General features: G+C 43.0%; 2 protein-coding genes across 3 annotated transcripts in view; one reads left to right on the top strand and one right to left on the bottom strand.

Annotated features, from left to right (window-relative positions):
* The window catches only part of DLGAP2 (DLG associated protein 2), a 487901-nt gene extending 482756 nt beyond the window's left edge, over positions 1-5145 (bottom strand). Inside the window, exon 1 of the mRNA XM_075086917.1 lies at positions 5011-5145. Coding sequence (XP_074943018.1) covers positions 5011-5028 — 18 coding nt within the window. The 5' untranslated portion in view covers positions 5029-5145. The remainder of the gene's footprint in view (positions 1-5010) is intronic.
* A 207-nt stretch (positions 5146-5352) lies between these two features.
* Positions 5353-27984, top strand: part of ERICH1 (glutamate rich 1) — an 86849-nt gene continuing 64217 nt past the window's right edge. The window contains exons 1-2 of one of the 2 annotated variants that reach the window (XM_075086915.1): positions 5353-5473; positions 22657-22851. In XM_075086915.1, the coding sequence (XP_074943016.1) occupies positions 5452-5473; positions 22657-22851 (217 nt within the window). In that variant the 5' untranslated portion in view covers positions 5353-5451. The remainder of the gene's footprint in view (positions 5474-22656; positions 22852-27984) is intronic. The other variant, XR_012659514.1, reaches the window with a different exon arrangement.

Raw genomic sequence — 27984 nt, 5'->3', positions numbered from 1 at the left:
GGAAATCAACATATTAAGAACCTCCTGAATGCTGTGGACAATTAGATTCCAGACAAGCTTAAACAATTAATCTGCATTCTCCCCCACGTCTTCAGGATTACTGAAAATACAGTATCACCTAAACTAAAGAAGATAGATAATAAGGACGTGGTACAAAAAAAATGTTTTGAATTGTTGTTCTCAGTACTGACCTGCTACCCTCCCAGGGCAATGCAGGAGAGTTGCTCCCTCTGAAAGGCAGTGCTCCAGAGGCTGAATACTGCCCCAGCAGCCTCTCAGCTTCCAAGATGAAATATGTATCAGAGACACCTTAAATGACCACTACACAAGAGGCTGGTGACCAATTTCTCCCTAAATTCATGTTTCTTAGTTTCACACTTTCAACTTCATTATCAAGACTTAACCTTTACATTTGCTAGAATAAACTCTGGCTTGCAACAACTTTTTGTTGCTCAGGTCAATCTGACAACCCTAAGATGCTCTTCTTTCCTTTGGCATAACAAATTTACATTTTAAAGAGAGTGTTTAAGATGGAAGACACAAAACAGAGTGGTGGAAGGATTTTGGGTGGAGAAGGAGCAGCTACGAAGGGCCCAAGATGGGGAGCTATAGATAGAAAGCTCTGGTGCTTACTTCTCTTTCTATTATTTGTGTATGTACAATCTGAATCTCTAAATTACTGATTTTTGTCTTGTTGGATTTATGTATGTATTTGACCATATTTCTGACACATTTCATTATTGTCAATTTATCTACACACAGCGGTAGCAGCATCTACTGAAGATAACAGACACTGATTTCCCCTTGTGAGATAAAAGCCTTCCTACATGGCGTACCTCTCTGCTCACGGCAGGTGTATCATACATTTACGACCAAAAGTGGAAAGAAAGTCTTTTTAGATTGTAAGACTATATGGTTATAAAAGTACAAAAACATTTAGAGGGCTAAAGGCCAATGCCATACTGGAAGCTATTTTTTGTTCATTTACAAAACCAGCAAGGACAGAGAAATGTAACAAGTGTGGAATTAAAATGCATGGAAGATAAGTAAATTTTATGCACAAAACAAGTATTTAAGAAAGTACAGTGAGAAACAGATAAAAGCAAAGTGAGACCAAATATATATATATGCATGCGTAGATACACTGATTGAGAACTCTAACTGCAGTGATTTCCATCCTCTCACCACAACGGAGCGTGTACGAAATGAATAAACTGCTACTTGACATTTCCTAAAGAAATATCATGGGAAGAGCACTTATTTTACTTTAATGAATCATTTCGGCCCCTACAACAGACAGTAGCTGTGATGAACTATAATCTGTTTCGGGAAATAAAGCTCTATAATGGAGATTTATATATGGCCTGAAATATGAGTAGCTTTGGTCTCCAACAGGTCTACTTTAAAAGAGATTCTGATTCATCCATGCCCACTTCTACTTATATTTGATCACAGCTGTTGACATGCTGTATCTGCCATGCAGAGAGATATTTCTCTACTAGAGGTAGGAAAGCCATATGGTTCGTGGATGACTACGAATTTTCGCAAGGCAAACTGAACTACATGTATTTTTTCTCTTTAGTTATTAAAACAAAATTACCCACGTAGCAAACAGAATATTTTAGATTCAGGTGGGATATTTTGGCCCATATAATACATTTCTAAGAACTGAAAAATCTCTCTTGAATACAATCCTAATTGATGAGCTAACACCAACTTTCTGCATTAATCGTCCTCTCACTCACCATGCACGGTTAGATAAACAAATTCACTGTATTGATGAACTGAAGGAGCAAATAAGGCTTGTCTTGTTCATGGAGTAGAACTGAAGCAGCTGTTTTTGTTTGACTGATGCAGTTTGAAAGGGCCCCCTGATGGTGTACCTTTGAAAAAACAAGGGTTTATTTCAATGTTCCTTTTATTTCCAAAACTACTCATAGGATCATCATAGCTAGACAAGGAAATTGCTTTGACTATGTGTAATTGCAAACAGAAAAAAAAACAGTTCCTGCCAAACGCAGGTGTAAAATAACATTTTACCACCTTCGTGAAGGCACACAAAAACTATCCCAATAATTACTGCAGTGTCCATAATTTACCCACACGAAGCTCTCAATCAAGCTCAAATATAGTCATCTGGACTGTGTCCATGAGTATCTCCTATTCGAACATCCGCTGTCAGAAAAAAACTGTTGTAACCCTGAAGCGGTGACCTGACCAGGCCAAGCCATACTCAGGAAAACCTGCGGAGAGTTCCCTCTGGGCAGGACACTACTTGGTGTCCAGACACAGTGGCAGCTGAATCCAAGCTTTCCTCAGATCAGGTACGAGCATCCTATACAGGAATGCATTTCTCCTATCCCATCCACCAACTAATATTCAAGTAACTTGCTTCATATATTGGAATTTATTAGAATATAATTTTTAGTTAGCCATAATGGACCGTGACTTTTTTGTCTTGATGTGGTAACTTTTTCTTTTAACAGCTTGGCGTAGCCAACAATATCACCATCAACACTGGTGGGACTTTGCCCTACGCAAATGTGAAACTCCGATCCCAGTAAGCCATTAGGAATATTATCAGCGATTCAGCGAATCTTGGATCCAACTGTGCGGTTTTACACATTATACAGACAAAACACATTCTCCTCAACACCTCTGTCGAAAGCAGTCTGTGTTTGCTGGTTGTTAAATGCTTGCCTGAAGCATTTCTGATTCGACTCTAAACGTAACTTCAACTTGTACCAGAAATTTAAACTCATTTCAGAGGGACTAGAAATTCTAAGAAGTTAAGAAAGAGGTATGCCCTAAATTGTTCTAGTACAAACTAGATATATATGTAACTAAATGCAAATAGCACTTTATAGTACTAAAATGAGAGAAGCTAAAAATAATCTAAAATAGCATCAACGAATTTATTTGACAGTCCTAGTTTTTACTTCGTGTGTATCTGAACAATGGCACAATAAATGCATTCTTTAACTTTGGAGTATTATGGCAGATCACACAGGGTCTGACTACAGCACTCAGAATTAAATCTCCAATGCATAACGTCGTAATTCATAAAACTATTAAACGTCATCTGAGTCAGTTTTAATCACATACCAGAGGTCTTGAAAAGCATGCAAAATGATGATGGGGGCAGGGGGGACAACTTTCAAATATAAATAATAAAATCTGGTTAGCACTGCAAAAATAGCTACATGCAGTAAAATTTAAACTTGCAATTCTGGAAGAAAGTGCTTTGCGCAAACCATCTGGAAATTACTTGAAAGTATTATTACTATATTGCTGGAAGCTCAGAAATATAAAACTTCTCTTCCTCCTCTTTCACCTGTTTTCCAGATAAAACACAAAGACAGAAACGAAACTAATCACAGATGTGACAGGCTGTTACCTCAAATACATTTGCATCGTAAAATAGCATCGTCCCCTGCCCCAGACTAGAGTCGCTTTTTAAAACAAGTCCTGTACAAGTAACAGGCTCCCCCGACATACCCCAGGCTGCAGGACAAAGCGTGCAGCTACTGAGACCCCACACGAGATTCCTCAGTCATCCGCACTTGGATTTGCACCCGGTCACGTTGCAGGTGACCCTTCCTCCTAGCAGGATGCCCCCTTCCAGCCACCTACTACCTAAAGGACTTGAGGTATTCAGTATTTCAAATTTTCGCTAGTGCTCTGCTCGCGACGCTGCTCCGAAGCACATGGAAATGTGCACAAACCACTCCAGCACTGCGAAGGGCACTTGAGTTTCACAGCCTTGTTGTGGGGCTCACGCCTCCTAGAGTGATCGGAGCACTTGATCTCCTTTCTAAGTGCTTTAATTTGGAGGAGATTCAAATATCACCTGCTCCCAAGACACATTTAGCCAGCGGAAGCCTGTGCCGTAACGAAGCACGATCGGAAACAACCAACTAAAGGTTCGTCGCTGCAGATTAGCGACGCTTGGAAGTTTCAGGCAACTTGAGGCCGAAGCACTTCCACACGCGTTTACCGCGAAACGCCGAGCTGCGCGGCGGCGGCACCGCCGTTACAGCCGGGGCGCCGGCAGTAACAGAATTAGGTTGCGAAGGCGGCCGAGAGCGGGGCCGCAGCAGCGAGCCCCTTCGGCGCTGTCCGTCGGCCGGAGGGCTCCCCTCCGCCGCACCGCGCCGCGCCGCGCCGGGGCGAGCGTCTCAAAGGCGACAGCGGAGGCGCTCGGCCGAGCCGGCTCCCCGCGGGGAGACCCACCCGCGGTCGCCCCGGCCGCCGGGGGCACCGCGGCAGATCCCCACGGTCCCCGGCGCCCGCCGACTCTTCCCCGCTGCGCCGAGCCCTGCGCGCCAACGGCGGGGCAGGTGCGCGGAACCGGGTTGGGAAGCACCCGCCGCCCGCCCCTCACCGGCTACCGGGCTGCGGCCCCCCTCCGCCGCCGCCCCTCTGGGGGCTTGGGGGTGCCGGTGGGAGCAGCGCGGCCCCCCGACGGACCCGCGCCCTCCGCGGCGCGGCGGGGAGGGAAGGGGGGAAAGCGGTGTAGGCGGCGGGGCGGCTGCAGCCCTGGCCCCCCTAGGCGAGGGGGGCAGCCCCGAGAATCACCCACTCCCAAAATTTAAACCGCCGCCGGTACTGCGGCTCCCGGCGCAGCATCCCCACCAAACCGCCACTCCCTCCGGCCAAACCGGCCGCACGGAGGCTTCGTCCGTCCGTCCCCACCCCGCCGCGCAGCCGTCCCGCCGGGGCTGTACCCAGGAGGGAGCCCCGCCACAGCGAGACACCCCCCGCGGCCGGCGCGGAGAACGGGGGAGGCCACCACAACCGACGGGGCGGCTGGCGCGCCCTCGCCCCGCTGCCCGTCCCCGACGGCGCCGGTCGCCGCACGCAGCGGCTGGACCCGTGACACCGGCACCCCCGTTCCCTCCGCTACCTGGGCTGGGGGGGGGGGGTTGGAGGGGGGCCATCCCGCGAGCGGTGCGCCCGCTGCCCCGACGGCGGCCCCTTCCCCCCGTTCCGTGCCCCCTCTCCCCGTACCTTTTTCAGCGCTGACATTCTAGTGCATTATTAAGGCGGCGGGTGCGGGCTGCGCGCGGGGCCGCCAGTCAGGTAAAGCAGGCGCCCGGCCGGCGGCAGCAGCGGCGCGCGCCCAGCATCACCCCGCCGCCGCCGCCGCCGCCGCTCACCCCGCCGGGGCGCCGCCGCTCCCCGCGCGCCGCCCGCCCGCGCGCGCGCGCGCGCACCCCCCGACACCCGCCGCCCCGCGGCTCTGCGCAGCCGCGCTCCCCCTGCCGGAGCCCGCGGGCACAGCGGCGGGTGTGGTGGGCGGGGGGGGAGGGCCCGTCAGCCAATGGAGCGCCTCCAGTCCCGTGACGGACAGGCGCGGCGGCGAGCCGGAAGGAGGCGGGCGGGCGCGGAGCTGCAGGCCGTGCGGGTCCTGCTAGGCTGCGCCGAGGGGCCGCCTCTGTGGCCGGGACCATGGCCCTCAGCAGGAGGGAAGGTACGGCCGGGCCGGTCGGGGAGCGCCCAGTGGGGGTGTCGGAGGTGCTGGGCCACTGCCAGGCCTGCTTTTCGGGCCTGGAGACGGAGGCAGCTGGGGTGGGTGGCCTGGCGTTTAGCAGCCCCGGGCGCGGCCGCCGCCCTCAGCCGAGGCGCGCTCCCTCCCGGGTGCCCGGCGGGTCCCGCAACTGGGCGCCCTCTGCCACGGTGCGGGAGGCTGGGAGGGAGGGGAGCCCGGGGGCGGCTCCCTGCCGGAGAGTCCCTGAGGGGAAGCTGGGGAAGGGCCGGGGTTCGCGCGGTCCGAGCCCTCCCTCGCGGAGGAAGCTCCCGTCCTGAGCCCCTCTGGCTCGGGGCGCCGAACGCGGAGCTCCTGCTGTGTCTCCTGACTGGGGCTGGCGGGCTGGGGGGGCGTCAGTTAAGTTACTTCTTTAATCGCAAAGTATTTTAAGGTGAGCACCTTTTTTCTTCAGTGTGCATACGCAGGTGTACTCGTTAGTGACCAGGCAGCTTGGCTTATTCAATGTAGCACAATTCTGAAATAACCGTGGGACTGTGCTTGCAAAGAAAAAGGAAAAAAAAGCCTTCCCTGCGCATAACTTCAGTCCATTCAGTTTGCCTTTATGTTTTAAAAGGCGCACCTTGGGCAGGAAGACTGCAATAATAAAAATACAGGTGTTCTTCAAGTGCGATCTTATTCTTAAGGGGGATTGAGTAGGGCTGAGCTGTAAGAGAGCTGAAAGCTTGCCTGCTGTAGCGACTTTGTGGCTGTCTATTGAGTTTTCAGTTCCAGCACCCTGAAACTCATCTTCTTCCTGCGAGGATGACGATGTGAGAGTGAGACTGAGCAGCAAGGGTTAGTGTTTAAGCTATTTGCTGGCTGACTGCAACTAGCGATAGTTTTGAAGGAAGAATAAAAACATAGTATTCTCTCTGGTTTAGATGCAGCTTCATTGAGAGAAATGGGGAAGGCTGGTGGAGTAACTTTTTTGCTTCTATCATGACTTCCTTTGAGGAAAGGCAGAGAACTATATGTCTTCTGGGAGAAGGTTAGAGAGTTGAGAAGAGTGAGTTCATTCCCTTGTAAAAAAGCTTCTGACTTCAGAGCTGACAGTGGGGGAAACGAATTCCAAAGCACTCGAGTTGTTTAAAACCAAAGGTCAAATAAAGAACCATTTGTTTCTGTAGGGAGGAAGAGAAAGCTAAAATTATTGTGGTGAGTGACTGTCTTTACTGTGTAAAGTGAGAAATCACTCAGGTTTTCTTCCGCTGCTCCAAGGAGCGATGACTTAAGATCTGGGAAGAAAATACCATAAGGAATAAAAGGATAATGGGATGCCACATGGTCATCCAGGATGAAATAACAAAGTTGGAATAGTTTACAACCTCGTCTGATCAGCCTCTGCAGCTGATAGCATCTATGGAAACTGTTGACTTTCTGTTGTGTAAAACTATATATATATGCATTTCTGAGAGAGGTGTCCCAGAAAAGAGCTGAAAAATTAGGTTTAGATGCTTCTCTTTAAGGCTGTTTTTGCTCCTGTGTATAGGAGTAGGTTGAAGATGCTGAAAACAGACTTTTGTCTGCATTACAGGTGAACACTGGAGCTTTTTATTTTTTATTGAACTGAGCGATAGTACAGAATCAAGTGGTCAACAGCTAATAGGTCATGGGTCTGATTGTCAATGAAGAGAATGTAAATAGCTGAAAGACAGTAAGCCAGTGGTGCAGGTAAGTAAAATGCACTTCACTTTGCCAGGAAGGGTTGCGCAGGTGTAAATGAGAAAGTGCCAAGATTTTTGGTTTTTGCGGGTCTTTTTGTTTTTTTCTTTGCTCATGTACCAATGGTTTGTAACAGGACTAGAGGTACTAGCAGTTGTCAGCATATGAATTACTGACAGGATGATTATCCTCTCTGGGACAGCTGGATTCATAATTCGTAGCTGTTAAACATCAGTTGCGTCTTTAAAGCTGTAGTCATCATCCTTGAAAGTTTGTGCAGCCCCAAGGTTGCACTATCGTAAAGGGTTATAGAGCAGTGTTCCAGCTGCTGAAGGGTAAAGATGTTGGTGTAGGTGTGGTACACATTACCAACCTAAACTGTGAATGAGAAGTGACACAAAGTCAGTGAGCTGCACAAAAGATGATCTACTGGTGTTAAGGCAGACTTTGTATTTGAGAGATTAAACTGAAAATCAGATGTGGCCAACTGATAGTCATCAGTGACAACAGTTACAAAAGGTCTTAAACAGTGAGAGCATTGCATTGAAGAGTGCTCTTTTCATCTCTCTGTGATGAGTCAAATGACTTGGGCTTGGGGCAGGAACCTCACACTTGTAACAGGGACTGAAATGAGGTTGCAGTTCCATAGTTTTAGGAGTTGTTTAGGTTTGGGGTTTTGTTTTGTTTTGTTTTTTGTAATGACCATATCAGAGATACACCAGCTTAACTCTTGCAGAAAAAAACACATCTTTTCTATTTCCTTTTTCTGATTCTTTGGATCAACAGATTGGAACACAGGAAGTTTCACTTCAATATGAGAAAAAAAACTTCTTTCCTGTGAGGGTGACAGAGCGGTGGAGCAGGCTGCCCAGGGAGGTTGTGGAGTCTCCTTCCCTGGAGACATTCAAAGCCCTTCTGGACGCTCTAGGTGTGCCTGATCAAGCAGGGGGGTTGGACGAGATGATCTCCAGAGGTCCCTTTCAACCCCTACCATTCTGTGATTCTGTTAAAGAACAACCTTGCTCCCTCCAGATCTTTATTTAATTTTTCTTATATTTTCATTTTTTAAACTCAGCATAATTTTTGGAAAATACTTTAAGGCTTTTTGTGCAAAAAAGAAGATAAACCCCATTAGGTGGATTCCTTTTCTTTCATCAATATATGTTTATCAGTAAGGGAAATATTAATTAGAAATGGAGTTTGATGCCTGACATCAAACTTTTTTTTGCTCTGGGAGAGGTATCTTTCTCCCCTCCACCCCCAGTAATTAACAATATATGTTGCTTTCAGTCACCAAAGATTTATTACAGCTTACCAAGATATAAGTTTTATTTTGATTGTAGTTGAATAAATAATGAATATCTGGTTTTTGTGATTAAATGTAGAAGTTGCACTAGAACAAGTGTAATTGACTCTGCCATTAAAACCTTTTGTGAGGGGGTGGGGAAGTCTTAGGTCTTTTTTTTGTTGCTGACTTCAACCGTGTGCCTGGATGAGAAATTTAGCCAAGGAGAAAGGCCAATATGGTAGTGAACTAAGGCAACTAAGCCCCATGCAGCTGCTCGCTCACTCTGCCCTGGCGGTATGGGGGAGAGAATTGGAAGGGTAAAAGTGAGAAAACTCCTGGCTTGAGATAAAGACAATTTAAGAGGTAAAGCAAAAGCCATGTGTGCAAGAAAAGCAAAACAAGGAATTCATTCACTGCTTCCCATGGGCAGGCAGGTGTTCAGCCATCTCCAGGAAAGCGGGGCTCCATCACACGTAACGGTTACTGGGGAAGACAAACACCATAACTCCGAACGTGTTCCCCCCTTCCTTCTTCCCCCAGCTTTATATGCTGAGCATGATGGCACATGGTGTGGGATATCCCTTGGGTCAGTTGGGGTCAGCTGTCCCAGCTGTGTCCCCCCCCAGCTTCTTGTGCACCCCCAGCCTGCTCACTGGTGGGGTGGGGTGAGAAGCCGAACTCTGTAAGCACTGCTCAGCAATAACCAAGACATTGATGTGTTATCAACACTATTTTCAGCACAAATCTAAAAAACATAGCATCACAGGAGCTGTTAGAAAGATGATTAACTGTATCCCAGCCAAAATGACCACATTATTTTTCCAGTAAGCAATATGTGGCTTCTTATGTTCTCAGTTGTCTTTATCTGAAAAGGTTGAAAACTGTTGTTTAGAAGTTTGCATTTCTATTAAGAGTTGCCTAATGGCTTAAATTAGAAGTCCCTTATGACTAGAAAGAAAAGAAAAATTCTCTCTCATTAAAACTTCCAGTACTTTGTAATGATGGGATATTTGGTATAATACTGATTTCTATCTGGGGACACTTGCAGAAATCACTGGGTATTATGCTACAATCAAATATTGAAGTCACAGCAAAGTCCAATATATTTACTCCCTGAAGAAGGCCATGTAGACATTCGATTGTATTTACATTTTATATAATATGAACTTAGAAAGATTCCTTTTAAATAAAAATTCAATTATGCACAGTCTTGTTGAACTCTTGCCTATGCCCAGTGATATTACCCCGGCCAGTTTCATGGTTTGTTTTGTAAATGCTGGTATATTGAGCTTCATTTTAGTTTCATATGATCAGAGAGAGCAAGCTGTTTCTTTAAAATTTCCAGGTGTTTTTCTCTTCAGTAATCTGAATTCTGAATTCCTTTTTTTTAATACTGTTTTCAGTTGTTATTATGGCAGTGCTTTAGGCCATTTTAGTACTGTTTGTCCGTTTTCTGTGTTACCCCCAGCATCTACCATAATATTTACCTTTAGCCCACATGTGGTATAGATTTTGATGTTCGCTTCAAGCTGTATGGTGTTTGCATCCAAATAAGAGTTCTTCAGGTTGAAATAACATTTAAACTTACTGAAATTTAGAAAGTTTACACCTGTGCTGGCAGAGGACTGGTCTTGGTGACCTTGGTGTTATAGACACACATTATAAATGCATAGCCTTCCCTGCACACACATACCCACTCTCCAAATGTGTCTCAGGGGAGAGAGAGAAGTCATCTCTTATAGCTATGTCTTACAGTTGGCCCAACTTTGGGTGGCTAGAATTGTCATTATTCAGCAAAGTTGAGCTTCTCTAGTAAGGGTGGGTGAGGCATCTTTAGATGTTTCAAGTGAGGTCTGTTTGATTGTGCCAGGTAAGATCAAGATAATGGTGCAGTATGAGAAATGTATTGATAAGGATTGTGAAAGATGCTTAGAAAAATGGATAGAGTGCACAAATTGAAATAGTGGTGAAGATGTGGTTTTCCCAGGACTGTAGTAGGTAGTACACATCTTACAAGGTTTCCCTGTGAGGCAGGCAGGGTTCTTATGAACAGCTGGAAGAAAATTCTGATGTTCTCACTGTGTTGGTTATGTAGCTTGGTATCATCTGTGTCATGTCAAGTCAAGTTTACTAGATGTCTAGGAGCTCACAGTTGTAATTAAGGTAGCCTACTGAGAGATCTCTGAAGCCTTTGTTGAGACAGGATGGCATGATCTATTAGTCAGATTCTTACTGAACTACACAGTCACGCAGAATTTGCTGACAGATGTAACACCAGTCTTACAGATTTGAAACTGCAGTGTGACACACAGGTCGTGCTTGGTGAAGCTGAATTGGTTTTGTCTAAGCTAAGAAGAGAAAACAGGTGTCCACTTTTTGCAGCAATTAGCTTACTGTTTGGTATCTGCAATCGCCATGAACTGTGTCAGCCTGGTTGTGCACAGGTCAGTCTGAGTGGTAAATCACCCTCCCATTGTGACTTGCTCCTTAATTTAAGTGAATGCATAAATGTGAGGTATGTAATCGCTATATCCTTTTCCTTTCCTTACTTTCTACCCTACTGACATGTGCTATATACTTAAATATTTAAGTTGCTCTTGTTCAAAAGTTGCCTCGAAGATAGAATGGTATATTACTGAGCTTCAGATAACAAAGTGGTTTTCCATATATTATAAAAATTAGTGCTAGGTGAAAAGACGAATGGAGCCACGTTTTATGGACTACTTTTTAGAGCACAATACTTTTTACACTATGAGGTTCTTGAACCGTAATAAAGAATAAGACGGGATAAAATCTAGGCAATTAGCACCTGATTTTAATGTCTGATGGGGCATAGAACACTAATAGATGCTGTTTCAGTGAGAGTTATGTCAGATGTCTTGAGACAAACCTCGATGTCATGAAGCTAGTATTACATGTTAAATAATGGCAGCATCTGAGCTTCTTGTACAGCCCCTGTGGTGTTTTGGTGCACACTGAGATGCAGACAGCTGATAACCTAATATTTCAAGCGCAGAATTCACGTGACCTTGAATACAAGTAAATCCTTCTGTTATTTGATTCCCAAGCAGTACATCATATTTCTCACTAAATATGTAATAATATTTTTAGCAGTTGAGAGTAAAACAATCTATGTTATATGGGATATCAGTGAGAACAATTGTAAAACTGAGAAAAAGGACCATTCCTGCCTTCTGTCAAAAACTGTACAATTTTTCCCTTTAAGCTGACATTCAAGTTTTTTGAGGCCAGTAGGACTAAAAGATTGTGTAAAGAGCTAGTCCAGTTAAAAATAATCGATTTGTGATATCAGCATTTCACCATGGTGGGTCTACTCAGTCTTAATTCCAGAGTTTTGTACTTCTAAAAAAAAAAAAAACAAAACCAAAAAACAAAAACCAAGCAAGTCATCTACCTGGACGATAATAGCTTGGAGGGGAAATAGAGTGAACAGCTTTTGTTCAAAACAAGTGCTTTCTTTGCAAAGGCAGATATTTAAAAGTAAGGTATATAAGGCTGAGAGGCTGTGCCTTCCAGACGAAAAGGCTGCTCTTCAGAATCAAGGTTTCTAACCTGTAGGGACATCTTCATAGGAAACAAATTACTGTGTAATCTAGGATTCTTTAATATAGTAAGGAGATGCAGAAAAAGGACCAAGGCCAAAAAACTTCAAGCTTTTCAAATGTGAGTAACAAATATGTTCTATGTGATTTATGCCAAAGGTGATCAAGCACTGGAAAAAGCCTATTGTGAACTATTTAGTTCCTCCACTTCTTGGAGAGCCCCCAGAGTCTTTTGAAATATATTAGAAGTATTCAGGCACAAGTTGTCAGTCTCAGTGCGGGTAGGTGCGTAATATTGCTTCTTCCAGACATTCAGACAAGATAGCCTAGTGCTTATTCTGGCCTTAAGGTGCAGGTGAAGTTCCACTCTCAAATTTGAAGCTGAAAAATTACTTGGTATCTTCCTCAAGAAAGAATTTCAGAGAATAACAGTGCTCTTTGGAAACAAGGACTATAAATTTATAGGTATGTGCAGAGAAGTCTGAAGTATGAAAACTGAAGATGATGTAGATGATCTACAGAATGGCATCATGTTTGACCAAGCACAAGACCTTGTGAGATGTTAGCTTCTGTGTTTGTCTACAAGTGCCTCTTTCAAGAGATAGTCAGCTTTAGCTTGAACTTTTCTGCAGTGATCTGTCAGTACATTCTTTTATCCCATTTTGTCCCTTAGCTACTCCAATAAGAGCTTGTTATCATAGCCTCAACTGCAGGATGAGGACTCCTTGCAGACTGTAAACACAAAGGAAAATACTGTAAAACTGGAGGCTTCCTATTCCTATGTACATAAAACTGTACTTCGACCACAGCTAGAATTCTGCATATTTCACACTCTGTGTGCGCGCACACACACCACCCCCCCCCGGAAATACCAGTTTTGTTATTCCCATGACTTTGCGTTGGATTGCACACACTCTATTTGTGGTGGAATGGAAGCATGTTACTCTTGGCAAAGTTGACCTTGCTGGTAGCAGGAAGATTACATTTTCTTTTTCTTCCTCCTGACTTGAACACGAGCATCCCTTGTTAAATATAACATATATCGTTCTGATGATCTGAAACGTCAGGCTATACGGTTGTGATTGCATGTCACTGCATTCTTCTTCTTTTCCTCGTATCTCTGTGCTGCTTGAACATTTTTGGAAATAGGAAAGTCATATAAAAATGAGGGGGAGTGGGGGGAAAAACGATACCCTGTTCAGCTGCCATGGAATATTTTGTTCTAGTGAATTCCTCCCTTTCATCTTTATTTGATTGTAATCTGTTGGTAGTTGCTGAACTAGTCCCCCAGGTCTGGGAAATCTCAGCAGGTAAGTGATCTCTACTCAAAGATTTTTTAAGGTAGTGGTGAAGATGGGTAAGTCATTGCCCTCAGGCAGGGGAGGGTGAAGGAGGGGGAGTGTGTGAATGTCTGTCGACTTAATCCAAGCCTCTGGTCTCTGCCATTTCTAGCAGGTGTTCTGGGGTCTTTGAGCTTTCAGCTCTATCCTTTTTTGTTTGCTTGTGGGGTTTTGGCTGTGGGAGTTGATGGGAGGTTTTGGTTTTGTCTGGGAGCAATGTGTGCGTGGTTTTTCTTGTATCATGAAATTCAGGTCAAGATTAATAAATTTATTTGTCCTCAGAGGTCCTGTGTATTGATTTGCTTTGACTATAATGGGGTTTTGTACTCAGTGCAGTATCATCTGTATTTGGTACATCTTGGAGACCCAGTGGCTGGTCAGCAGAATTGGTGCATTGTATACACTAGGTATCTGGAGGGGTGTCTAATGTATAAACACAACATGATGCCTTGCATGTGTCTACCATTAGGCATCATAACTGCAAACTGAATTTTGCCCCTAGTGCCTGAAATGTAAACTAGGTGCCTTTGGCTTTTTGAGATTTACAGAGCCGAGACCCAAGAATCACTGTGTTAGGCCAGACAAATACAGAGTGAAGGCCTTTGTTCATCAGTTTGGCCAGTTGAGCAACCCCTTCAGAAAGAATCCAGAAGACCTAAAACATGAAACTCCATCCTTTGTGATTAAAGGGCAAGTAAGCTTTGTGGGGAATGGCTTAAGTGAAAGGATAGTAGCTCCTAGCCAGAAGTTATCATCAGTCTTCCATCTGCTAGATGGTAAGCATGGCAGTCTGGGTAACATTTTCTGTATGTAGCAGTCTTAAAATTAAAATGCCTTTACACCCTGTTGCTTTGGGTCATAATGAAATCCAGGTATTTCTTTTTCAAAAGCCACACTTTTTCAAGTGGTCCCCTTGAGCGTGTCTGGTCAAGAGTCCAGCCATGATTAGAGAAGAGGAGATTATCCAGGCAGTGGGGTTGTTTTACCTAACTAGGCAAGGCCCTAAGCAGTCTGCTGTAGTTGATCATACTCTGAGCATTAGGGTTAGACTAGATCATGTCTGGAGGTCTCTTCCAACGTTAATGGCTCTGTGACTTTTATGACCATTCTGTAAAGTAACTGTCCTAGCCTGGCCTTTGTAGGAGATGTGATACTTACATAATAAAAGAGACTTCAAGGATTTAAATCCTTTTGAATATCAGAGAGTACTGAACATTTTAATGAAGCCTTGCCCATATGTTCTGCATGTGGATTATCATTCTGTCTGCTCTTTCCATCCTTTTCTGTTCTGCTGTACTATCTTTTCTTCTGCTTTAGCAGAAATAGCATGTTAACACATCTTATGCATGGGATGGTTTCAGAAGAAATTCCTGACTCTTCCCTTTTTGGAAAACTTCTGTTTGTAGAGTAGAGAGACCAAGTAGGGCAACTCGGAAGCTTCTCAGAGTTCTAATGTGTTCAGCACTCTTGATGCCACTTTATTCTTGCTACCCAAGTTGCATTTGAATAGGCAGAAGGCAACGAACTGAGAAACATGGTGGGGTGCTTATAGGATATACGGCAAGTAGCCAAAAGTATGCGGCAAGCATTCTCCACGTAAATGTTGAGGAAATTGTCCTCCTATACTTAGCTGGACAGGAACACTTGTGATGTTGTTCAGAACTTTATTTGTTTAGTTATTCAGCATGCTTTTGTTACAGTCTGTAGTCTTAACTGAGTTCTAAGTCATGCTGTCAATCCCAGGAGAACCTTTATAAACCTGCAGTGCTGTTCTAGTGTTGGCATGTGCATGTTTGTGTGTAGTCTGCTTATGCACATAAGAAACTTAGTGGTGTTGATTTAGTACATAGATGCCAAACAATGCATTTATTTGAAGGAGGCTTTTTATACTTTTCACAAAATTGTGGTGCAAAGATCCTGGATGTTCACAACTTGTATCACTAGCCAGCATGTGTTCTGCACTCTATTTCTTGGATTATACTGTGCTTTGTTTATGCTATGTCAAACTGTAAAAACCTGGTGCTTTTTCAGTTTTCTGATGTATTTGTACTTCACTATTTTCACACGAGTTGTCAGGAATTAGCCATGGAACTAGTTTGGTACCTATGGCTTGAGAATGACTTGTTCCCATTTCTGAAAATACTGGCTCCTTTTTGTCACTGAGGAATTCCTGGAAAGATATGTCTTCTGGTGTTGCTGCAGCATATTGCACAGACAGAACATTCAGTGCTTTCAATTAAAGGCTGGGTATTTTGATAGTGTTTCCTGTTTTCAGCTGGAAAGTGAATTTGTTACACTTCTGAAATCTGAATAGAAAACTTACTCAGAAGACAAGAGTAGAATATGTAAGCTTTTCACATTTGTTGGTCTACTAGAATTGAAGTTTCCTACTAAAAACTTCCAGGCAGTTGGGCTAGATAGTAGTTGCAGGTCCCTTCCAACAGGAGTATTCAGAGAGCACCAACTGCTCTCTTCATCTTGTGTTTACATTTCTCTATATGTCAGGCACAAGACCACAGTGGTTTTTGAAGCTATAGAAGTGCACAGAAGCCACATACTTCGCTGTAAAATGGTGTAGGCTCTTAATAATGCTGTGAGGAAAGCTCATCTGTTTAATTAAATTTTGAATGAAAGTACAGCTGCTCTACAGATGAAAATCTTCTGCCATTGGCTTTTTAAACTGTTATTTGCCACTACTGTAAGCCAAATAACACTTAATTTTCTTTAAGTGGTAAACTTGATGTGGGATTTCTGTGAGGAAGCTGAGCAAAATCTCATCCTATTGCTCTAAATGAGTTGTGTATATGCATTTTTATCTACAGCCCTTAAATGCAACTGTGCTTTAGGTATTGCTGAAGTAGTAAGCAAAGTTCAGGATCCTGGTTACTGCACTAAGATGTTATGTGGTTTTTATCCCTTTAAAAAAGCAACAGCCATGCAGTGGGTGTAACTAGTAACTTACTCCTCTTCATGAATGTCTGTCTTCCACACCATTAGTGTACCTAATGAAAGGCAACTTATCTGGTATTGTTTGATAATGTGATGACTCCTTTTTTGCTAGCTTTAACTTCAGACACCTGTTTTATACCTCTTGTTAGCCTAGTTTTATCATACAGTGATCTAAATCTATAGCACATATAATGAATCCAAAATCTCTTTTGTGTAATAGATCCACCATTACATTAGGAAGACTTTTCTTTCCCTGGCGAACTTCGTAATAATTAAGATAAACTTTGTCCGCTTCCTTTTAACAAATAGAAGGATCCAGTGTGATCATGTACATCTGATCTCTGGCTAAGTTTGCAGACATGTCAGTAACCAAATGTAAGGAACCCTGGAGCAATCAGAGAAGAATATAGCATTAAAAGCAGTCTTCAGCACAGTTGGTTTTAGTCCTTTCTGTTTGCAGTCAGCGGTGTAGTGTATAGGAGTTAGAGCCTAATGTCTATGTTGTTTTATTTTCTCCTGTTAGTTTACTAGAAGAATTTTGCAGTACTTCTAGATGTTCACCAGTGTGTTGAGACTGGTAATTCTCATTCATCATTAGTCTCTAATATTTTTGTGGCATGATCTAATGCAATCTTATCCTTGAGCTACATAACACTTCTCACTACTTGTTTAAAATTCTTCTGACCTTTGTTTGCTTATGCTAAACAGCCCAAGCTCTCCTTGTTCTTCTGCGTCGTGTTGGTTATTGTAAAAACTCTTCTCTGTGTCTGCTTAGGTTTGAGTTGAGCTGGTTTGTACACAGCAGACTTAAGGCAGTACAAGGTTTTCAGTGAGATCTTTCTAGATTCGTATATCAATATAGTTCATTTTTCTGTCTCAGATTAAAAAATACTTATCCCAATAGGGTCTTGGATCCCATTGTCATTGTACATGGCCTCCATCACAAGTGGCTCCGTCTCTCTCGTGATTTATTAAACACACATTTTCATCTATAGTCACCTGCATCTTAGTAATCTCCCCTTAGGATGTTTGCTTGTCCCCCTAAGCGTGGAGCCTCCCCACGCCCCAGGTGAAAAAAATGTCCATAACGTTTCAGTTCTGTCTTTAATCTTAATAACTTTGTTAACAGAGGCAGTGTTAGCATAGCCTGTTCTTCCCTTACAGCAAAAGAGCAAAGACTTTCTTTAGACCTTTAGGATTTGGGCCAGGTATTTCTGTTAATATTATTGCTGTCCAGTACCTCCTTTTGGCCATATGCCTAGCTCTAACATTGTGAAGTTTCTGTTGTACTCCCTTGAACTCTGTTCAGTCTATTCCGCAAAACTGGCGTAACATGCATAACTCCTGCCCCCATCACCACATGTGTGCGCACACAATCTGACATCTGGCAAATCCAGGTAGATTCAGAGCAAAACCATCTTTAGTTGATGACCATTCAAAGTCTAATGCTTCTATCACCTTCACATACATTCAGCGTCTTGTTTTCAACACTATACATCTCACAGCATAAAGAATCTATCCATTGTAGTATTAAAGTCCTGTCAGATTGCTGGAGGTGAAAGAGCAAAATGTGGCAAGCACTTCTTCACAGCTCTGTTTGCACTTCTGTTTGGGCTCTGGAGACATCAGCAATGGAAAAATCTTTCCACACACTACTCAAGACTAAAATGGCAACTAAATCTGCTATGGGAATACAGAACTGCAAAATATGGTGGTCCCTGCACCATGCTCATCTAACCTAGAGGCTTAGAGCTTCTTCCAGTTGTCACTTTGTGACCAGGTGTTCAGAGCCATGTCTTCCTTAACGTATAGCTATGGGGAAATTTTTCTTCACATTGAAGAATACATTTCCTATAGAACTCAGAAAACATCTTTAATCTTTGGTAGGTTGGGAGTGATGAGATATGAATTATAACTGAGAGAAATAGACCCATGATAAGCTATTGTGGTAGTTTTTAAATACTTATTGTGGACTGGGTGAAGTCTTCCTTTCAATTAATTCTTGCCTGGTGTATACCCTATAAAACTTTTTGGATTACTGTCTGCTATCCCAGATTTTGTAGGGAAGTAAGGACAGATATTACATATCTGCCATGTCATGTAATGCAGTGCTAATGCAGTGTTTGTTGCTTTCAGCTGTGTCCACATCACTTCCATTCCTGGCCCCTAAACCTCTTAGCTTATCTGCTTTCCTCTCTCACTTTCAGTTTCTCATCTGTTAGTTCCAGAGACTGCTTTGTTCTAAGAGGAGAGATATATTTGCAGCAGTCTGTGCAACAAGGCTTCCCTTTTCTTCCTTGTAATTGGCTTCTTATTGCAGTTCACATTTCTTTCCTGTTCGATTACAGGCTCAGTTCCAGAGATAATTCCTCTCAAACTATTCTTTTTCTTCCAGACTGGAACACCAGGTTTTGTAATATGTGAATACAGTTTTCAAGAATGTCCTCAAATAATACCCAGTAGAATAAATTAAATTAACTTCTTTGTACCCTGTGCATGAATGCTGTATGTAAAGGTGGCAATTTTCATTTGTTCTGACTCCAAACAGTGCATCCCTTATCTTTCTGTGGTGTCTCTTGTCTTGTCTTGAGGTCTTCTTAAAAACATGTCTCAAAATTGTATTTGCTTGTTTAGAGACATCAGTCTGCTGCAAAAAGTGTTCCCAGATCGGTCTATTGAAAGACCACACGAATCTGTACAGATCCTCCATCAGTTACGTTGACTGGAAAACAGCAGCAACAAATAACCATATGTACTTGGCTGTGCTATGGGTATGGTGAGAGTAAGTCTTATTCCATTTTGGAACTCTGATAGGTTAGATCTGTCTCTGGAAGTGGATATTTTTCTTTGAATTTTCTTTGTGGCTAATCTCCTGTTAAAGAGGTAGTTATTTTTAAGGGTTTGAGCAGTTCTTACCAGACAGACTGATCTCTGATGCAGCGTAGTGCCAAAGACATCAGGTCAAGGAGGGTTTTGAATAGGGGAGAAAAGCTGCTCTCCAGCATCAGGCAAGACCCACCTCCTGTGGTTAAGCCAATGCTCATGGATATCAGAGAATATCTTTTTTTTAAGTAATTGCAGCAATAAAACCCTGAGGAAAGAGCATCCTCTGTCATCTGAAACACGTTTTGGTGGCTCAGCTCAGACACTTTTAACTGCAAAGCAGAATACTACTTTGGAGCATGTAAAGCTGCTGAGTACGGCAGGATGGCTATTCCTCAGAGCCTAATCTCCTTGTTCGTTGATATGCAGGACAAACTTGTTCAAAAAGTTATGGGCCACAGGCAGATTTTTTCTTTATTTTTTTTCTTCCAGGCTAGCACATACTTAGGTTTCCAAATAGTTCAGACTGTATTTTCAGCCGCTTTCTACAATACCACCTTCTTCACTCTCCCAAGGAAGGTGTACTGGTGGGATACGCTGCTTCCTACTGTCTTCAGAAGGCTTGAAATACATTAGGTTCCAAACAGGGACCTAGTCATGCTTTGGTGTCACCGCTGCTCACTTCCATTCTGTTGTGGTTATCGGGAATTACTAGTCCTCTTAGGAGATGACTTTGCAGTGCTGAGGTGTGCTGACACAGGTGTGAAAGCTTTGCAGGCAAATAAAGACCTCCCCCACTCTGCACCCAGCTGCTTCTTCCTGTGTCTGCTGAAAACTCCAGCCTGTAAGATTGGATACTGCTGTGGCATTGGCAGTGAAACCACATCTTTGCTGAAGTAAATCTATCACTGCTAGTGATCTAGATATTTCTAAGCTTGAGAGATTTGTGTAAAAGAATACTTTCCTCAGTATTCACACCCTCCCAAGGCAGGCGTTGTTTCAGCTTGCTTTCTCAAGCATAGGTATTGCACATGGGGAGAGTCCCATGTGAATGAGAAGGAATGAATGTATCAAGACTGGTCTCTTATTGCTTTCTGAAGCAGTGTTAATGTGCGTGTGAGTATAGTGCCTGTATTTTAAAAAGGAAAGAAAAAGAGCAAAGTCGTCAATTTTTTTTTTTTTTGTGGGGATAATGGAACAGATGACTAAAGAACTCCGATTTCAACATGGGGAGCATAAAATCAACTGTATGTATGAGGATGCTGGCTCTCCTCAGCAGATTTGGAGAAAATGTATTTCCATATATAGATTCATTTGTTTCTCAGTGACCACTTGCTTTGGAAGAGTAGCTTCCTCAAGAAGTGCTTGAACGTTTTGTGTACTGTTTTTGGCAGTGCTAAAGTTATTTTTCTTCATAACAGCTCCTGTGGTGCTATGTTTTTTGGATTTGTGCTGAAAACAGTGTTGATAATGCAGGGATGTTTTCGTTACTGCTGAGCAGGGCTTACACAGAGTCAAGGCCCTTTCAGCCTCTCATCCCACCCCACCAGTGAGCAGGCTGGGGGTGCACAAGGAGCTGGGAGGAGACACTGTCAGGACAGCTGACCCCAACTGACCCCAGGGATATCCCACACCATATGACGTCATGCTCAGCATATAAAGCGGGGATGTTCAGAGTGATAGCGTTTGTCTTCCCAAGTAGCTGTTATGTATGCTGAAGCCCTGCTTTCCTGGAGATGGCTGAACACCTGCCTACTGATGGGAAGGAGTGAATGAATTCCTTGTTTTGCTTTGCTTGCACATGTGGTTTTTGCTTTACCTACTAAACTGTCTTTATCTCAACCCAGGAGTAATCTCACTTTTACCCTTCCAATTCTCTCCACCGTTCCACTGGAGGAGGGAGGGAGTGAGTGGCTGTGCAGGGCTGAGCTGCCTGTTGGGGTTAAACCATGACATTTAGTAATGGCTCTACTGGAGTTCATTAAAATGCTGCAGTGTTAGTAGCAGTACTCAGGGACAGGATCCAGAATAAACCTCTTGGATAACATGCTTTCAAGTCAGAGATCTGCAAAGGGCAGTTAACTTTGTCTTACTACACTGCTTATTTCGGTCTACTTTCTCTAGCTGTCCTCTAAGGAGAGTAATTATGGATTTTGCCTTTCTAGCTGTAGAATATCCTGGCAAGGGAACCTCATGAAAAGAAAATACCCAGTCACTTGTTGATGTCTGTCTTTCTGGGAACAGTAGTCTTAACCCCTAACTTGCAAAATGGATTGTGCTTACTTAATGGGAACATTGCTGGCAGCTTGTCACAGGTTTTCTCATGTCACTGAATGATGAATAAGTGTAGAAAAACAAAAAATTGGACTTCATAAGCAAAGCTTTCTGCACAAGTATCTCCTCAGGCTTACTTCTTGTCATAGACCTTTCATAAGGTCACTGATTATTCAAGAGATTGGGCACAAGCAAAGAGTAAGTGATCATGTGTAAACTATAAGAGCTCAAAAAAATATGTCTTAATAAGACATTCTCCCTCATAGAGCTGCAGTAGGAGCCATTCCTCTTATATCAACATAAGTCCTTTGCTCTTGGCAGAAATATTTCTGTGCCAGGTTGCTTGTATAGTGTCCATACACTGTATATTAAATTTAAAATTGGAGCTTAGATAACCTTTTCTTTTTTTCCAAGACTCTGTCTTCCATCTTCCCCATATCCCGCAATATCTGCTTGACCATGTAGAATTCATGAAACTGAGGGTGTTGTTTTTAAATAGATAAAAAATTTATTAGTATTACTTTATGTTTTTATATAATACGTAATTTCAAGTGATTGCAATATGCATGCATCCATATAAAGATGATAGTTTCGTGGAGTCGATTATTTGCATATATTTCTTTTCTTTAATCAAATGATGCTTGCATTTGAGTAACTAGTAGCAGATTGCCAGTGTCGTCAGAAAGGCATCCATAAGAGGAAGAGGCGTACAAGAATACTGCTAATTCTGTAGAAATAATTGGGTTACCATGTGTTTCTGCTCCTGTCTACTTCTAGTTTTTCTATGTGATTAAATAGTTGTAGCTTACTGATTTTAATGAGTGATTCAACTGCAATGCCTCTGTGCCAGAGGAGACCTGCATTTTGAGCAGCCTTATAACACTTGTGTAGGAAGGTACTTGTTTTAAAAGAAATTTTAAAAATTAGTGTGTTTAGTCTGTAAATTTACTGTATTAATCTATTGCCAAAACAGAGCCAAACAGAAGACTTTAAATGTAACCTTGCTAGTGAATTCTGGGGTTTTAAAGCTGCTTTTCTGACTCAAGTTTAGGACTTCAATATATTATTTTCAGCTCTACCTGTGAGAGGTAGGGACTCCTGAAGACAGACTAGCATGGAATATGAGGGAAACTGCCGTGTACCAATTAGTTATTTTAAGATGTAAAAACACAATACCTTTAAAACACTGCATTTCTTTCTGTTTAAAAAAGTTTTCTTACCCCACAGTGTTCATAGGGAAAGTACTGAAACGACTCTATGCTGAAACTTCATCGTCTTCACTTGTGCATACTTCGAGTAGAGAAGAGGAGGCAGTTCTCAGAAATCTGGGCTCAAAATCTGAAGAAGAGAGTTTGGATAATGTTCAGACTTCATCAGCAGATGCTAGCACATCAGTGGATACACCCTGCAAATCATTTCAAGGTGAGACTATAAAGTCCTTTTTCTGATGATATGCTTTTAAGTATAGTTATTTTACTTGAGAGCAGTGTAGTATCTACTTTTTTTCATCTATCGATACCAACAGACAAATTTGAATACAAGTGCTAGTGGTACTGAATACCAAGAAGACTTGAGGTCAGTGCGTAAGTCCTGTGAAAGCCAAAAAATAGCCCTGGTGTATATGCGTGAACAATGTGTTTAGTGGTAGCTAATACGAAACTTCAGTGTAAGCTATAATTGTCTTTGATGTAACGTCTGTTGAAGAGTGAGAAAATTACTTATACTGGTACAACTCTGCTGAGTTATTAGAGGTACACCCAAAGATTGGTGGGAATACATGATCCAGGACTTTCTCCTGCCCTCACGTTGCAACAGAAAGCCCATGGGGAAGGTAGACCCAACAGAAGGCAAATAACAATTCAGGCGCTACGTTAGTACCCTGCTAAAGAGCATTCTTTTGTGTGTGTTTATGCAAGTGGCACGTGAGTATTTTGAGACGTAAGTAAAAGACCTTTTTCAAACGGGTTGTAGAATGTGGATGCTATGCCAAAAGATGAAGGAGTTGCAAAATGAGGTAGCTGTGGTATTACTTGTAGGTGAAAGGCTCTAGGCACAAGTACAGAAGATGTGTGAATTGCTTTGTGTTGTAGCTCATCTAAAACCAAATTTTGCCATAACTGAAAGAGGTTGTTAAACTGACTTGTGTCATGGTTCAGCCTCAGTCGGCAACTAAACACCATGCAGCCGCTCACTCACTCCCTCCACCCCCGTGGGATGGGGGAGAGGATCAGAAGAGCAAAAGCACAAAAAAGAAACCAAAAAAACAAACTTGTGGATTGAGATAAGAACAGTTTAATAATTAAAATAAAATAATTATAATTATTATTATTATTATGATAATGATATGATAAAAAGGAAAAGGGGAAAAAAAGAAAAAAACAGAAACACAAACGATACAACGGCTCACCAGCCACCGACTGACACTGCCCGTCCCCAAGCCGCGATTGCTGCCTCCCTCCCCCAGCCAGCTCCTCCCGGGTAACATACTGGGCATTATGTTACATGATATGGAATATTCCTTTGGCCATTTTGAATCAGCTCTCTTAGCTGTGCCCCCTCCCCTCCCAGCTTCTTGTGCACCTGGCAGAGCATGGGAAGCTAGAAAAGTCCTTGACTAATACAAGTACTACCCAGCAACAACCAAAAAATTGGTGTGTTATCAATATTGTTTTCATACTAAGTCCAAAGCACAGCACTATGCCAGCTGCAGTGAAGAAAATTAACTCTATCCCAGCTAAAACCATGACAACTTGCAATAAAAAGGCATGTTTCCTGAGAGTATTAAAAAGCTTTCTCTAGGGGAGGTACTCAGTTAGACCTGCTACTCACAAACGAGGAAGAACCGATAGTGGATGTGGTCTGGGACAGGAGACTAAAGTCCTGAAAGAAGTGAGCAAAATGAGTAGTGGGATTAGAACCCTGTCCTACTGAAGAACAGATGTTTGTCTTGTTCATGGATCTGCTTGGTAGGATTGAATGGAAGGCTGGTCTGAATTGCAAAGGAGCTCTGGAGAGCTGGCTGATCTTCAGGAATAACCTTCCCAAAGCACAAGAATGTTTTGATGTGCAGAAAACTGAGCGAGTGTGGCAGGATGCCTGACTGAGCTCAGATATGTCAGGGAGGAGCAAGGGGAAGGTGAGGGAAGGCTAGCTGGAGCAAGGCAGGCACAGGGGCTGTGTTATCACTGTGGAAGCAGTCCCATAGTACCTGAACAAGGAGAGCAGAACATGTCTGGTAACAGTAGCCAGGTTCAGCCAACAGCCTGGTGATACCAGGCAAGTCAGTAGTGAGTAGGTAGGCCTGAGGTCAAGCCGCTGTCTAAAGTCTGTGAGTCAGGGTGTGCATCAGCTGGGTATGTGCCCAGGCACAGGCATGGCTGCAGTCAAGCTCAGGCTGAGAGTTGCTTAAAAGCCTCACCTTAAAAGCAGCTCCTGAGTGATGTGAGGGGAGCCCCTGCAGAGGTGGCTTCTTACAGGTCTTTCATAGCAGCAATTTCTTCCCAACAATCTGGATCAAAAGGTGTGTGATATCAGAGAGCTGCCCGTAAGTGCAAGCAGCTAAGCTCCTAAGAGGGAGGTCTGGGCCTTTACAACACAAAAAGAAAATACAGAGGAGGTAAAGCAGGTATTAGCTACCTGAGAGAAATATAGAGATGTTGCCTGAGTATGCTAGGATGGGGTTAGGAAGGCCAAAGCTCAGCTGGAGTTCAAATTCATGAGGGATGTGGGAAGAAACAAGAAGGGTGGGGGCAACAACTGGAAGGCTAAAGAAAATTTGGGCCCACTGCTCAATGGGCAAGCAACTGGCGATAGAAGACAAGGAAGAGGCTGAGGTGCTCAGTGCCTTTTTTGGCTGTTCTTACTGGTAAGATTTGTTCTCAGGCATCCCAGGCCTCTGAGCCTAATGGTAAAGTCTATGGGAGTGAAGCATTACCCATGGTAGATGATGATAACTGGGGAGTAGTTAAGCCAGTTGCACAATGGCTTGTCAGTGGGACAAGATGGTGTGCGTCCAGGTGTGCTGGCTGATGTTATTGTGACGCTGGCTTCTATCCTTTTGGAGAAGTCATCGCAATTGAGAGGTTCATCGGTGACTGGAAAAGGCAAACATATCCATTTTCAAGAAGGACAGGGAGGGTCTGGAAAACTGAGCATGTTACAGAGTAAATCCTTCTGGAAGCTCTGTCCAAGCGTGTGAAGGACAACAAGAAAATTCAGAATAGTAAGTGTTGATTTACCAAAGGCAGATTGTACAACCCAGTTGCCTTCTATGACAACATGACTGGCTTGTAGATAGGGAGGGCACAGTGCATGTTCTTTAATTTTTTTAGCAGGGCCTTCAATATAGTCTCCCATAGTATTCTTATAGCCAAGACAGTGAGATATCAACTGGGTAGGTGAATGGTCAGATAGACTGCCAGGGTCAAAAGATGGTGACCAGCAGTACAAAGTTCAATAGATGGCCATGTGCCAGTGGTGTACCTTGTGGATTAATACTGGAGAGCAGAGTCCTGTGTCTGACATGGAATAATCATCAATACAGGCTGGGAGTAACCTGGCTGGAAGCAGTTCCACAGGAAAGGACCTGGGGTTCTTGTGGATGCCCAGTTGAACATGAGTCAGCATTGCGTCCTTGCCACAAAGGCGGCTGATGACATGTTGTGCTGTATTGGCAATGTAGCCAGCAATTTGAAGGAAGTGGTCGTTCTTTTTGTGAGACCACACCAGAGCTGCATTTGCAAGTCCATAAAGGAAGTACTGTGACTGGTGGGCTCCTCAGTAAAAGAAAGGTAGTGACAAAGTGGAGTGAGTCTCATGGAGGGCACCATAATGGCAAGAGAGCCAGTTGACATAATGTATGAGGAGAGACTGAGCGAAATGAGTTTGTTCAGTCATAAGAAAAGAAGGTTGAGAGGAAATCCCATTACTTCAACTACCAAATGGGAAGGAGGAGTATAAAGAAGACTGAGCCATGCACTTTTGGGAGGTGCTCAGCAACAGGAGAAGGGGCAACAAACAAGTTGTGGCAAGAGTAATTCCAACTAGATGAGGGAGGGAATTCCACCTTGGGGATGATCAGCCATTGGGAACGGGCTGCCAGAGAGAGTTTCGGTATCTCCATCCTTAGAGGAGCTGAAAACTGGACAGTGTACTAGAAAACTTGATCTAATTGGGTCAAATTTTAATGGTGTTTGGGCTGATGACCTCCAAAAGTCCTTTCCAACATCCATGACTCTAGAAATCTGTGTTACTGGGGTGGTTTTTGTTTGTGGTTTATTGGTTTCTGGTTTGTTTGTGTTTTTTAAAAAAGGCCCTGACCCAATCTGTTACAAGGATGGCTAGTAGCAGGTTGGCCATGGGGCTTTCATACATGTGTCTGTGGTAGAATTTGCTTTTGAAGGACTGTGTGGCTGTTGTCTTGTATTGCATCCTGTTACTGTGACAGAAGATTGACTGGAAATCTCAACTTGTTGCCGTTCCATTTGTTTGATACCCATTTTGGTTTTCTACATCAGTACTTCTAGTACTTCTTTTGTGTAGTCAATAATGAGAGGCACATTTTCAAAAGGTTGATAAAGCTGATTAAGCTTATTCTACAAAATGATATATGATAGCATTGGGAACTAATTGTCCTTTTGAAATAGGTAACAGGCTGTTTGTTGGCTCTATGATAAAGACAGGCTAAATAAACCTGACTATGGAGTAATTGGTTAAGCTAAAAACACCTTTATTTGTAGTGGATCTATACCATTCCTTATAAATTCGGGCCTGCCCAAACTCCCACTGAAGTGGGAAAGACCTTGTGATATATAACTCCTCTGTTTGTTTATACCCATTTCCTAATACAGTGTTCTTCAAGTTAATGAAACAAAATCTTCTGATCCAGAATCCTAGTACAGCTCATGGGAAAGGGAACATGGAGCAAAAAGAACAGTTCTGTATCTAGGATTTTCACAGCAAAGCAACAAGGCTGTTTATGAAATTAACAGCAAACTAACTGTGCTTGTCTTCTGTTGGAAGCAAGCAAATACTAAGGTAGTACAGAAACGGTTCTGCCTTAAATAACAAGTTTTACTAAAAAACGCGTCACAATGTTTTACTTACCTTTAGCAGTTGTTTTCAAATTGTAAAAATACCATTACATACATTCAAGCTAACTCCCCCTGGATTTTTATACTTACTAGGATGCAGTTCGCAGCATTGCCTTAAATGTCTGCATCTTGGAGCATAATAAGGACTTATAATTTTTAGATTTTATTGGTATGCTTTTATATCCTGTAAATATTTGCATGTATATGCCTCTTTTGAGATCAAGTTGAAGTTGGAATGCTATATGCTATATATCTATATACTTAATATCTTAATATACTTAATATGGACCAGGACCCATGTTAATGATTGGTTCTTATTGGATTTTGGAAGTCAATAATTTAGTATCAGAAAGGGCTGTCCTGTAAAGGAGCTTTATGGACATAGGACATATTTCTGGAACTGAAGCTTACAATAAGATCCAGAACAACTGGAGACTGAAGGAAAATTCTGAGGGACGCTCTC

Source organism: Phalacrocorax aristotelis, chromosome 3, assembly GCF_949628215.1.
Source record: "Phalacrocorax aristotelis chromosome 3, bGulAri2.1, whole genome shotgun sequence".
NCBI lineage: Eukaryota > Metazoa > Chordata > Aves > Suliformes > Phalacrocoracidae > Phalacrocorax > Phalacrocorax aristotelis.
Note: the sequence above shows the minus strand (reverse complement) of the source record. Positions and strands in the feature narration are given on the sequence as shown.